This window comes from Odocoileus virginianus, chromosome 13 (assembly GCF_023699985.2).
Source record: "Odocoileus virginianus isolate 20LAN1187 ecotype Illinois chromosome 13, Ovbor_1.2, whole genome shotgun sequence".
NCBI classification, from domain to species: domain Eukaryota; kingdom Metazoa; phylum Chordata; class Mammalia; order Artiodactyla; family Cervidae; genus Odocoileus; species Odocoileus virginianus.
In genome coordinates this window covers 26809079-26823401 of record NC_069686.1, presented here as the reverse complement: position 1 = coordinate 26823401, position 14323 = coordinate 26809079, and the positions used below count along the sequence as shown (strand labels likewise).

The 14323-nt window shown below is 37.9% G+C and overlaps 1 protein-coding gene across 9 annotated transcripts in view; it reads left to right on the top strand.

Moving 5' to 3' along the window:
- Nucleotides 1-14323, top strand: part of TANK (TRAF family member associated NFKB activator) — a 95132-nt gene that overhangs the window by 30585 nt on the left and 50224 nt on the right. For 6 of the 9 annotated variants that reach the window (XM_070476127.1, XM_070476126.1, XM_070476129.1 and 3 more), the window contains one exon: nt 12811-12958. In XM_070476127.1, the coding sequence (XP_070332228.1) occupies nt 12860-12958 (99 nt within the window). In that variant the 5' untranslated portion in view covers nt 12811-12859. Of the gene's footprint in view, nt 1-12810; nt 12959-14323 lie in introns of those variants that run through there. The other 3 variants (XM_070476130.1, XM_070476133.1, XM_070476132.1) reach the window with 2 other exon arrangements.

Genomic DNA, 14323 nt, shown 5'->3' with positions numbered 1-14323 from the left:
ATCACACCCTAAACTTCTTGGGAATGCCTGGAAATGGAGATCTGGAAATCTCTGAAACCTTATTTATTTTCTCACTGGAGTTCTCTCAATTACTTCTAGTAAAACAAGTTGTGACTTGGCAAACATTGGCCCAACAGCCTCTAGGTGTCCTCGGGGAAATTAAAAGCCGGGGTTTGAAGAGTTCTGTGCCAGTGATTAAGAGCACAGAATACAGCTTATAATTATGTAGACTTTTTGCCTGTTCCCATTTATCGTTGGTAATATTCTCAAGGCTAAATGACTGCCCAGCAATTTAAACTGCAGTTTAAGAGGAAATAGGCCTTTTTGTGAAAAAGGTCCTTTGTCTCCCGAAGTTTCATTCTCTTTTCATAGACAAGCTCTCTCCTTTCATAGTGATTGTGATTTAGTAAATGACTCAGAGTTGTTGGAGGGGCCCCTAACCTGTTAACTCATGAAATTTTAACTACTTTTTCAAGAACAACTTTGCCTTTTATGAATCTGGTACAGCATGTGACATCTCTTATATTGTCTTCGGGATGAAGGGACCTTTTTTTCAAACTTTTTTAGTTAAAACCAGAAAATAGGTAGAAACTGTTCTACTCCTGTGAAAGATGATTACTAATACTATTTCATTATCATAAGTTTGGTAGAGTAGAATAGAAAGACAAGAAAAATCACACATTCAAACACTCTACCAGAAAGTTATTTTTCTTGTTATTTAACAGTATATAAGGGTTAACACAGCAGAACACTAGACAATATTCCTACCTATATTTTGGTTTGTGTTTGGGAGAAAGAAAGGTATATATCTTGTGACACAAAGTGGTACAATAATGAGTTTTGCTTCTTTCTCTCTCCACTGTTTTCTTTTAAAACAATGTAGAGGTTTTGTTTATTTGTTTTTTGGTAGAAAGATTTTGGCCTGGTTGACTGTCAGCCGGTATCAGAGGACATTAAAAACAGGACTTTAAGAATAGTAGCTGGCGGGATGGGGGACACATGTAAATCCATGGCTGATTCATGTCAATGTATGACAAAAACCACTACAATATTGTAAAGTAATTAGCCTCCAACTAATAAAAATTAAAAAAAAAAGAACAGTAGCTGGAGGGAAGGCTTACTTAGCCATCATTTCTTCCTTTAGATTTCGTTATCACTCAGTTGGTACATTTTTTCCTGCCTATTATTAATTATGTCTCTGTTAGCACTTTTGTCCGAAATTGAATTCAGTATCCTCTCCTGTCTCTCTCAGTTTTTCTTCCTATTTCTCTGTGGCTGACTGGCATTGCCGTTTGCCCTATATTTTGAAAAATATGGCTGGCCAACTACCTTTAACAAAATAAACCGGTTACTTTGCTTATTAAAATATAGATGCTAGGACTCCATCCTAGGCCAACTCACTCAGAGTCACTGAATGCTTCCTTCTTATCTATTGTACACATCCAGTTGGCCAGTGAATCCTGTTAATTTTGCCTTTAAAATGTCTCTTGAATCCATTCATCTTTCATTTCCCTTTCTCTAGTTCAAGCCCTTATCTTTTACCAGAATACAACAATAGTTTCCTGTGGATATACTCACTTTGTCTCCCTCATTAGTTTGTATACTGCTGGTATCCAGTTTATCTTTCTGAAACATATTCATCTGCTGCTTGAAAATTCTGCTTGAAAATTCCTTAATGTCAGCAGGTTAAAATTAGAGTGACATTCAAGGTCTATTGCAGTCTGGCTATATATAAGTCTGCTGTGTACAGTTTTATGTAGTTAGTACACTCTGTAACTCTAGGGTGCTTCATTCCAATTATGGTCTACATGATTGGGACCCATAGGGTTTTTTCAGTGCAGGACAGTCATATGTGGTGGCCCCAACTATCCTGTCTCAGCACCCTGACCTCTGCATCCTTTCTGTATACATGCCTCACTTGCATAAATACTATATTCACCACCAGTCCCTAAATGCGTTATACTAGTGATTACTCAGAGCGTCTACTTTTTCAGAGTGAATGTTTGTTCTCCTTTCGCTCTACTTGTTGGAATCATTCTCATATTTCAGGGCCCGGTATAAGTGTCAGATCCTCTGTGAAACCTTCCACAGTTCTCTCCTTTTAATTGTTCCTTCTATTATACCTTTTTACTGCTTACACTTTTACTTAACAGTTCTTTTCTTCTTCCTTTGAGGTAAAACCTGTATACAGTGCAATGCACAAACCTGGAGTGAACCTTTGGGTGACCTCATGTGTTTTTGCCTTACTAAATTATAAGCTCTAATTAGAGAAAAAGGCAAAGATATATGTTTATCTCTTTCCCATGGAAAAAAAGGGAACCTACTGTCTTCAGTGCTGGGTCAGTCTTGAATATGGTACCAGTTGGGATACAGCTCAGCTTCTCTTTTAAGAACTCCCCAATGGCAGTGGCTTAAACCAACAAGATGGATATTTTATTTCTCTCGTGTATGACAATTCAAAGTATAAGATGTCCAGAGCCGATACAGCAGCTCCACAGGGTCAAGGGCATCTTTATTCCTGTCATTCCGTATCCCCTTGTTCCACCGTCTGGAAGTGTTGCCCTCACCACAATGGTTCGGGTGTCTCACCACAATAAAGGAAAAGGAAAGGGGTAAAAAAGAGAGCTTGTCTTGGAAGGTACACTTACTTGCCTATGACCGCATCAGCTAAAATTCAGGAATACTAGAAGAGTAGAGAATGGATATTGAGAAATAGTTAACAGATATGTTTCATATATGACCTCAGTCTTCACAATAAACCTACAAACTATATATAAAAAACTAATACTCAGAGAATCTAAGTAAATAGCCAGAAAAATTGCAGGTCTGAGATCTGAATTCAAAGCCTGTACTTTTTTTTTTCCATTCTACCTAGTAAAGTGTTAGGAGGAAATATATAATTGTTAAAGTCATTAATTTTCACAGTGTTACATCATGTATTTTCATATCACATATTTTCACAGTATCATGTCATCTCTTCTAGGACATCCCATGTAACTTTATTTCACACTTCTCACACATCATGAAATAAATTGCCATGCTAACTGGTTTTTAATTTTTAAATCTAAGACATCATTTATGAGGAAAAATAAATCACTATGTTTGCTGAACAAAAGCTTCTGTACTTGGTATTTGTTTAGAAATGTTATCTAATCATAAAGTTGACAAGGGTGATACCTTTTCAGTTTAGTTCAGCACAGTTGTGTCCGACTCTTTGCGACCCCATGGACTATAGCACACCAGGCTTCCCTGTCCATCACCAACTCCCAGAGCTTGCTCAAACTCATGTCCAATGAGTCGGTGATGCCATCCAGCCATCTCATCCTCTGTCGTCCCCTTCTCCTCCTGCCTTCAGTCTTTCGCAGCATCAGGGTCTTTTCTGATGAGTCAGTTCTTCTCATCAGGTGGCCAAAGTATTGGCTTTTTAGCATCAGTCCTTCCAATGATTATTCTAAAGGAAATCAATCCTTTAGAATTGACTGGTTTGATCTCCTTGCAGTCCAAGGAACTCCCAAGAGTCTTCTGCAACACCACAGTTCAAAAGCATCAATTCTCTGGCACTCAGCTTTCTTTATAGTCCAACTCTCACATCCACACATGACTACTAGAAAAACCATAGATTTGACAAGGAGGACCTTTGTTGGCAAGGTAATGTCTCTGCTTTTTAATATGTGTCTAGGTTTGTCATAGTTTTTTCTCCAAGGAGCAAGCATATTTTGATTTCATGGCTGCAGTCACCATCTGCAGTTATTTTGGAGCCCAAGAAAATAAAGTCTGTCACTGTTTCCATTGTTTCCCCATCTATTTGCCATGAAGTGATGGGACTGGATGCCATAATCTTAGTTTTCTGAATGTTGAGCTTTAAGCCAACTTTTTTACTCTCCTCTTTCACTTTCATCAAGAGGCTCTTTAGTTCCTCTGAACTTTCTGCCACAAGTGTGGTGTCATCTGCCTATCTGAAGTTATTGCTGTTTCTCCTGGCAATGTTGATTACAGCTTGTGCTTCATCAAACCTGGCATTTCGCATGATGTTCTCTGCATATAAGTTAAATAAGCAGGGTGACAGTATACAGCCTTGATGTACTCCTTTCCCACTTTGGAACCAATCCATTGTTTCATGTCCAGTTCTAACTGTTGCTTCTTGACCTGCATACAGATTTCTCAGGAAGCACGTAAAGTAGTCTGGTATTCCTGTCTCTTTAAGAATTTTCCACAGTTTGTTGTGATCCACACAGTCAAAGGTTTTAGTGTAGTCAATGAAGCAGAAGTAGATATTTTCTCTGGAATTCTCTTGCTTTTTCTATTATCCAGTGGATGTTGGCAGTTTGATCTGGGTTCCTCTGCCTTTTCTAAATCTAGCTTGAACATCTGGAAGTTTTCCATTCACATACTGTTGAAGCCTTGGTTGGATAATTTTGAGCATTACTCTGCTAGCATGGGAAATGAATACAATTGTGCGGTAGTTTAAGCATTCTTTGGCATTGCCTTTCTTTGCAATTGGAATGAAAGCTGACCTTTTCCAGTCTTGTGGCCACTGCTGAGGTTTCCAAATTTGCTGTCATATTGAGTGCAGCACTTTAACAGCATCATCTTTTAGGATTTGAAGTAGCTCAGCTGGAATTCTATCACCTCCACTGGCTTTGTTCATGGTGATGCTTCCTAAGGCCCACTTGACTTCCCATTCCAGGATCTGGCTCTAGGTGAGTGATCACACCGTCGTGATTATCTGGGTCGTGAAAATCTCTTTTATGTAGCTCTTCTGTGTATTCTCGCCACCTCTTCTTAATATCTTCTGCTTCTGTTAGGTCCATACCATTTCTGTCCTTTATTGTGTCCATCTTTGTATGAAATATTCCCTTGATGTCTCTAATTTTCTTGAAGAGATCTCTAGCCTTTCCCATTCTATTGTTTTCCTCTATTTCTTTGCATTGATCACTTAGCAAGGCTTTCTTATCTATTCTTGCTATTATTTGGAACTCTGCATCAAATGGATATGTTTCTCCTTTTCTCCTTTGCCTTTTGCTTCTGTTCTCAGATATTTGTAAGGCCTTTTCAGACAACCATTTTGCCTTTTTGCATTTCTTTTTCTTGGGGATGCTTTTGATCACTGCCTCCTATACGATGTCATAAACCTCCATCCATAGTTCTTCAGGCCATGTCTATCAGATCTAATCCCTTGAGTCTATTAGTCAATTCTACTGTGTAATCATAAGGGATTTGATTTTAGGTCATACCTGAGTAGTCTAGTGGTTTTCCCTACTTTCTTCAACTTAAGTCTGAATTTTGCAATGAGGAGTTCATGATCTGAGCCACAGTCAGCTCCTGGTCTTGTTTCTTCTGACTTATTAGAGCTTCTTCATCTTCAGCTGCAAGGAATATAATCAATCTGATTTTGGTATTGACCATCTTGTATTGATATCTTTAACCCCTTCATTTTAAAAGCAAGGAAAATCAAGATCCAGAGGAGGCAGAACTTGCCCTTGATGTCATTACCACCATTGCTTCATCTCAAGCCTCATAGTACAAAACACTAGCCTGGGTCATCATTTCTCTAAGTAACTGTCAGTGGTATACTTAACAGTTGTCTCAGGTTTGCAGAGTTGTTCTGATCTGGAAGTTAAGACTGGACAGTGCACAATAAATACATATAATCCTGGCCTGTTTTAGTGACGAATGAGTATTATCTAGCACTAAAAACGTCTTTATAGCTATTAGGAACCAGTTTTAGAAAGGATGACTGCTATTTGATAGTCAAAGGAATGGGTGAAATCATTCCTACTCATAATTCAGAACCCAAATCAGATGACATCTACCTCTCAAAGCCTTTCCTAAACCTCATAAATATTAGATGTAAGCACTCTGCTTTCCAAACTCTAGCCTTTAGATATATCCAGGTATTCATATATATTCTTTAAATTACAGCTAGTGGTGCCTTCATGAGGGTGGGTTTCGTGTCTGTTTTGTTCTCACAGTGGTGAGAACATCAGTGGTGCCCAGCCCAGGCTTTGTTTTTTGTTTTATTGAATGAAATATCCATTCATGGCATCCTGGGAGAATATTTTGCAGCTGGCTGTAATAAACAATCCTTGAAGTAAGATTTCCAGAAACTTAGTCCTAGTCACTCAGTTATAGCTTTGTAACTATACGCAGGTCATTTAACTACTCTGAGCCTTGTCAGTCAAATTGAAATATGTTTAATAGGAAATGAACTGGTGGGGAAACAACTTCGTAAAAGGCACATAAAACTAAGGTGGCACTATCCCTAAAGCTCCTTGCTGCATCCTGCACAGTGCCTTACATGTATTCAGCAAATACGTGCTTTACTTTTTCTCATTTAATTGAATAGTGATGTATATGTTTTATTAAAATTAAAATTTGGCCCTTGTAGTCGATACATCTGGGAAATTTTACCAAGGGAAAAATAAAATTATCGCCCTTGTGCATGCTGACTTTCCTACTCCGGGACACTTTTATTATGCACCAAGGATCAATGAAAAGAGAAAGCAGCCTGATGCCCATGAATTTTCTTAGTGCTTCCTCCTTGGCGAGCACCTGCTGGACCTGGGAGGTAGAACGGGAACTTGGTACCCTCTTCATTTTCCATCTTACAGGAAGTACCCAAAGGAAAAAAGGAAATACTGTCAGAGTAATAGAGGTGGATATGACAAGACTACCTTGCTTTCAAGAGGATTACCCTTGGGGTGGCATGCTTTGTGTTTTGCCCACTCAGCTATAGTGTTGGCATCAGCAAGTTAATCTCCTCCTGGTGTAAGTATAAGGAAACCGGCAAACCAAACCCAGAAATAAATTAGCACAGAAAGCTTTCCGGAAAACACATTTAAAAGACTGAAGCCATAACTAAAAAGTGTTTCCATGGCAGAAGTAGCTCTAGCTTGGACCTCCTGGATTTGGGGGATGGTAGTGGCTATTAGGGGCTTCCCTGGTAGCGCAGACAGTAAAGAATCTGCCTGCAGTGCGGGAGACCTGGTTTCGATCCCTGGGTTGGGAAGATCCCCTGAAGGGGAGGGCATGGCAGCCTACTCCAGTATTCTTACCTAGAGAATGCCCATGGACAGAGGAACCTGGCGGGCTACAGTCCATGGGGTCACCAAGAGTTGGACGCGACTAAGCACAGCACAGTGGCCATTAGATTTGAGTTTGAACATGTTTATTATAAATAAAACCATTTCCTTGGAGTCCAGCAACTTTTGAAGAAGGGATACCAAAAATGTAATTGAAATGGACTACCTCTTGAATTGTGAAGTTAATTTTACACTTAACAAATGCTTTAAAAAATAAAGGAACAAGTGGCTTTAAAGTTTACGGTGTTAATATTTGAAACCTGTCCAGTTTAACTAGCTGGATTCCAGAGACTGTTTCCTTTTTTTCTAGTCAGTATCACTGATCTGACGCCCAATTTTCTTCTTGGCTGCAAGATAGGAATGAAATGTATCATTTATTTAGTTGTATTGACCTGAATCATATCTCCCCAGCAAACATTCTTTTTTTTCTTTTTCCCAGCATACATTCTTAATTCGGGAAATAGGATGCATCCATGTGGAATTTACTCAGTAACTCTTCGTAGTGACATTTGTGTGATCTAATTCAAGGACCTGAAATGAAGACTGCACATGATTTACTTGCATATGATGCAGCTATTTTTAGTACTGTATTTACATTTTTAAAAACAAGAATGCACCTTCTTGATAGAACAGACATGCATTTTTCAGTTCACAGACGCAAGAGGTATAGAACAAAGAAGTTTCTTAGAAATCAAATCCAAACATCTTTTTTTGTTTGAAGGGAGAGAAACTTGGGTCCAAAAAGATTTAGTAGCCCTGAAATAAGGTCCCACAGTCAGTCAGTGACAGAATAAAACAAGAAACTAGATGAGTTCCCAGTTCAAGATTCTTGTTTGTCCCAGATTTTAAGTGTGGTTTACATTGACAGTTTATTATGACATCTGCAGTTTGTTAAGACAGTTTTAGGCAATCAAGCCACATAGCTACTTAAATTGTCTAATTTCTGTATGAGCGTATTATAGTATACTGTATTCCCTATAGCTCCCTACCCTTATTTTTCTTTTCCTGCTCATATACTTACTTTTAATCTCATGTGCTTTTTAAAGCCACCCTAAATTCTTTTTTGAATGATAATTGTATCTAAATAAATACTCAAAATGATGCTTTGTGCTAATGCTAATTACTCTGTTTCCATAGCGTCTATGGTATGTTAGAGATCCTGGCAATGTTAATTATCTTAACAGTGTTTCATCTTTTCCATCTATCAGAGGTAGCAATAAAAACAGACTTCCTAACTGGAATGCCTAAAAAAGTATCACTTTCATTGCTTCAGGGCTTCCCTAGTGGCTCAGATGGTAAAGCGTCTGCTTGCAATGCCAGAGACCCAGGTTTGATCCCTGGTTCAGGAAGATCCCCTGGATCTTCCCTGGAGAAGGAAATGACAACCCACTCCAGTACTCTTGCCTGGAAAATTCCATGGACTGAGGAGCCTGGTTAGGCTGCAGTGCATGGGTTCTCAGAGTCGGACACAAATGAGCGACTTCACTTACTTCGGTCACTTCATTGCTTCACAAGGTAAAAACACTGTGATCCCCATAATGTTGTTGTTGTTCAGTCACCAAGTCGTGTCCGCAACTCTTCATGACCCCATGGACTGCAGCACTTCAGGCTTCCCTTTCCATCACCATCTCCTGGAATTTGCCAGAATTCATGTCCATTGAGTCGGTGATGACATCCAAACATCTCATCCTATGTCGTCCTCTTCTCCTTCTGCCTCCAATCTTTCCTAGCATCAGGGTCTTTTCCAATGAGTTAGCTGTTCACATCAAGTGACCAAAGTATTGGAGCTTCAGCTTCAGCATCAGTCCTTCCAATGAATGTTCAGGCTTGATTTCCTTTAAAATTGACTGGTTTGATCTCCTTGCTATCCAAGGGACTCTAAGGAGTCTTCTCTAGCATCGATTTGAAAGCATCAGTTCTTTGGCACTCTGCCTTCTTTATTATCCAATGCTCACAGCCATCTGTGACTACTGGAAAGACCATAGCCTTGACTATACAGACCTTTGTCAGCAAAGTGATGTCTTTGCTTTTTAACACACTGTCTAGCTTTGTCATAGCTTTCCTACCAAGAATCAGGTGTCCTCCAATTTCATGCTGCAGTCACCATCCACAGAAATTTAGAGCCCAAGGAGATGAAATCTGTCACTGCTTTCACCTTTTTGCCTTCTATTTGCAATGAAGTGATGGGGTTGGATTCCATGATCTTAGTTTTTTTAATATTGAGTCTTAAGCAGGTTTTTCACTCTCCTCCTTCACCCTTATTAAGAGGTTCTTTATTTCCTCTTTGCTTTCTGCCATTAGAGTGGTATCATCTGCATTTCTGAGGTTGTTGATATTTCTCCCAGCAATCTTGATTCCAGCTTGGAACTCATCTAGCCCAGCATTTCTCATGATGTGCTCTGTATATAAGTTAAATAAACAAGGTAACAATAAACAGCCTTGTTGTACTCCTTTCTCAATCCTGAACCAGTCAGTTGTTCCATGCAAGGTTCTAACTGTTGCTTCTTGACCGGCATACAGGTTTCTCAAGATGGTCTGGTATTCCCATCTCTTGAAGAGTTTCCATAGTTTGATCCCCATAATAAAATCTTTGAAAATTATGCTTTACCAAGTCTAGAAAATGATGTAGGAGTGTGCTTAGTATATTAAAGACTGGCTGATAGGATTGAAATATTACCTAGGTATTTAAGGGCATTGTGATGTATGGTTAGCTAGTTTTCAACAAGGATGCCAAGGACATTCAGTGGGAAAATGCCAAGGGCATTTCAGTTGAAAATAGCCTCTTCAACAAATGATGCCAGGAGAACTCACCAGCCACATACAGAGGAATGAATCTGGAGCCCTACCTCATACTGTATTACACAGATACTCAATATAAATCAAAGGTCTAAATGTAAAAGCTAAAATTATAAAATTTCTAAAAGAAAATATAGGTGAAAATCTGTGTGATCTTGGTTGGATTAGGCAGGGGTTTCTGAGATATGAAAAGCACAAGAACTAAAGAAAAAAGATAAATTGGACTTCATCAAAATTAAAACTTTGTCAAAGGACACTATCAAACAAAAAGATAATCTACAGAATGGAAGAAAATATTGGAAATTATATATATGCATGTACATATACATAAATACATGTGTGTATATATATATATACACATATGAAGGACATAGCAACCCATTCCTGTGTTCTTGTCTGGTAAATTCCATGACTGGGGAGCCTGGCAGGCTACAGTTCATAGGGGTCACAAAGAGTTGGACAGAAGTGAGCATGCATGCACATGTATATACACACATACACACTGTGTGCATATATGCCTTTCCAGGTGACACTAATGGTAAGGAACCCTGCTTCCAATGCAGGAGATGTAGAGATGCAGGTTCGATCCTTGGGTTGGGATGATCCCCTGGAGAAGGGAGGGCATGGCAACCCACTCCAGTATTCTTGCCAGGAGAACTCCATGGATAGAGGAGCTTGGCAGGCTACAGTCCATGGGGTTGCAAAGAGTCGGACATGAATGAAATGACAGCATGCACATATAGGCACATATGTGTGTGTGTGTGTGTGTGTGTACACACACACACACACATGCACATATAAAGTGGGCAAAGGATTTGACTAGACGTTTGATGTACATACACACACATATACACATGTACATATATGTATGTGTATATGCATATGTATATGAAAGGTAGGCAAAGAATTTGATTATTCATTTCTCCAAAGAAGATATTCAGATGTCCAATAAGCACTGTAAAGATGCTCAACATCAAAACTGTGTTGAGGTACCACTTCACACCCAATAGGATCCTAACATATTTTTAAATGGACAGTAATTATTGGTGAAAATGTGGAGAAGTTGGAACTCTTGGGCATTGCTAGTGAAAATATAAAATGATATAGCTTCTGTGGAAATGACTGTAATGTCTGTGGTAGTTCCTCAGAAAGTTAAACGTAACTGTCATCTGACTCAGCAGTTCTGGTCCTAGGGATATATATAAGAGAATTGACAACATGTGTTCACACAGTTATGTATGCACAAATTGTAACTTTATTCAAAATAACCAAAAAGTGTAAACAACCCAAATATCCATTAATTGAGGAATGGATAAGTAAAATGTAGTATAGCCAAAAAATGGAATATTATTCAGACATAAAAAGCAATGAAGTACTATTACATGCTACAATGTGTTTAAAGATTGGAAATTTTATGCTTCGTGAAAAAAGCCAGACACACTGGCATATATACTGTATGATTCTAAATATTCAGAATAAGCACATCCATAGGGTCAGAAAGCAAATTAGTGATTGTCGGGGGTTACAGGGGAGATGGGAATTGGGACTAACTGCTAGCAGGTACAGAGTTTCTTTCTGTGCTGATAAAAAAGTTCTATGATTAGATTTTGGTGATAGTTGCACAGCATTGTGAATACAGAAAACCACAGAAGTGTATACTTTAAAATGGTGAATTTATTTTATATGAATTATATCAACGTAAAATATGGAAAGCAGGTATACTCAAAGATAAAGATGTTATGAAAGAGACTGATATTATGAAGGATTTCCAGTCATAAAGGGTGTGAAATAATTTGGTATCCCCAAAACCCCATGTGACTGATAGACAACTTTGTCTATTCTGTGGCTTTCAGAGGATTAAGAGAAAGGCTCCATGGTGTGGTTTTTACAGCTTGACAAGAAAAATCAGTCATTAGATAGATGGTCCTCTGCTCAGAGTCAGGGAGTGTCTTTCAAGATATAATGCAAATTGAGATGATAAAACTAAATTACCTCCACTGAGGAAATCACCTGTAGTTCAGAAATAGCAGAGAAGTCAGAAAACTAATATAAAGTAGGAGGGGTAAGACTGATGGGGTGTGATTTTTCTTTTTTAATGTACAATCCAATGGCAGTTTTCCCTAGATTTTGTGCTAAAATAAGAGCATTTTCACACATTTTAATTGCTATGTGATAACAGTGTGAACTCCATCCACAAACATTTATTATCTACTTAATTTTGCTTAATTATCTACTTAATTTTCAGTATAGCAAGCATTCACCTTATAAGTGGAAGTAACTGTCCATTTAGTAAAAAGAAACCCCTTCTCACATTGCTAAGCCGGTTGTGTGTTTCTATAATAAAAGATTAATAACAAATGACCTTTTATATTTTCCCATTTTTAACTTGCATTTATAGAATACCATTTGCAAAGTAGCATCTTTATGAACTGGAACCCTAATTGCTCCTTAAACATTCATAAAGAATATTTCAAAATTGTAGAAGTTAAGGTTTCACAATATTCCAGGATTAAAATATGATCAGGATTTTATATGAGACTGTTTTGCCTTCATAAAGCTGTTTTATATGGGGACTTCCTTGATGATCCAGTGGTTAAGAATCCACCTTGCAATGAAGGGTTCATGGGTTCAGTCCCTCACTGGGGAGCTGAGATCCCACACGCCACTGAGCAGCTAAGCCCACATACTGCAGTGACTGAAGCCTGTGGCTCGGGAACCCAGACTAGAGAGTCTCTGTGCTGCAATGAAAGATCCCATGTGCTGCGTCTAAGACCTGACATGGCCAAATAAATAAATAAATATACTTTTAAAAACTTTATAGTACATGATCCCATAATGTTCATGATAAACAATACAGAACTGTCTTTGAGGCACATTTTTAAAATGATGTATACTACTTGATAGCTATGTAAATTGTTCAATTATTTTCCAGATCTGTCATTTACTCCATCATTTATAGTGATGCAACAGGACAGAGAGGAATGGATAAAAATATTGGCGAGCAACTCAATAAAGCTTATGAAGCCTTTCGACAGGCATGCATGGATAGAGATTCTGCAGTAAAAGAACTACAGCAAAAGGTATGTGGTGTTAGTTTTGAAAGTTGTTATTTATCCTGGTGAATGGAATTTGAATCTTTTGCAATGGAAAATATTATGTTGTTAGAACTAAAGAAAGAACTTTTTAAGGAACTAAAACACAGGGATATATTGATAGATGAAATTTGAAGTTTTTATTTGCTAACTTTTTAAAGAATATTGTGACCTATGGAAAGAATTCATTTTAAAATGATTGTATTGAGGAACAATAAGTACGTTATCTTCCATGAATAATTTTTAAGTAAAATGACAAACTAAAAGTCAGAGTATCAGTATCTCAGCTAGTTTTTTGTTTGTTTCATATTGTTACTTGGCTGACTGGAAGACGATACAAATCTTAAAATATCATGGAACTAAATTTGTTATTAATTTATTCTGTAACTATAAGTTAAAGATAAACTATTATTTTAGTGAAATCTTTAATGTCTTACCAGAAGTTTCAGCTTTTTAAAATACTCCTGTTCACATCAAATTTCCGCTTATTGTTTTCAGTTTCTAAAGAAAGTAAATTGGAAGAAAGGTATATCCAGGCAGAAATTACTGGTTAGGTAGTTCCTAGGCATGTCTGTTAACGGTCCTTGATAAGGTTTTCACCAACCTACAGTAAAATGAGAAAAATAAGAATAAAGTAATGAACTTCTTATAATGCTAAATTTATTCCATTTAAAATTCTATCCTTTATTCTGATACTGTTTCTATGTTTCTGTACTGTCAGAATAAAGAGCAAAATTTTGTTAACATACCCATTTGTCAAATGATAATCATAGAGTTTTTGGTTTTTGTGTTTTTTGTTGCTTAGTTAGTATCATTACTTAGTGTTTTGGGAGTCCCCAGTACACCCAGACATTCTGCGATTCTCTAAAAGGATTCACAGGACTTAGTAAAATTGTCATATTCAGAGCTAGGATTTATTACAGAGACTAGTAAAAATACACAGCCAGATCATTAATGGAAAAAGACAGCAGGTGGAGTCTAGAGGAATCCATGTGCAGGTTTCCTATACTCTTTCCCTTCTGTGAGGAGTCATACAGAGTGCACCCTCTCTCCAGCTTTCAGAAGTTCACCCAGCCTATATTCAGTGCTTTGGCATGGGGAACTCCATTTGAGACTCACGAGCTTGGGCTATTTTTAAGGGTTGGTTACATAGGCACCCTGTGTCAGAGGGAAAGTAGTTATTCACCATAAATCTCATGGTAGTCTAAGTAGGTTGGCACAGCACTTAGAATCTTATCACTTAAGAAATGTTTTTGAAGATTACATTCCCAGCTGCCAGTCAAGGGGCCAGCCTTGCAAATAGGCCTTTCTGAAGATAAATAACTTAAGGCCTGCTATGTTAAATTATTCCTG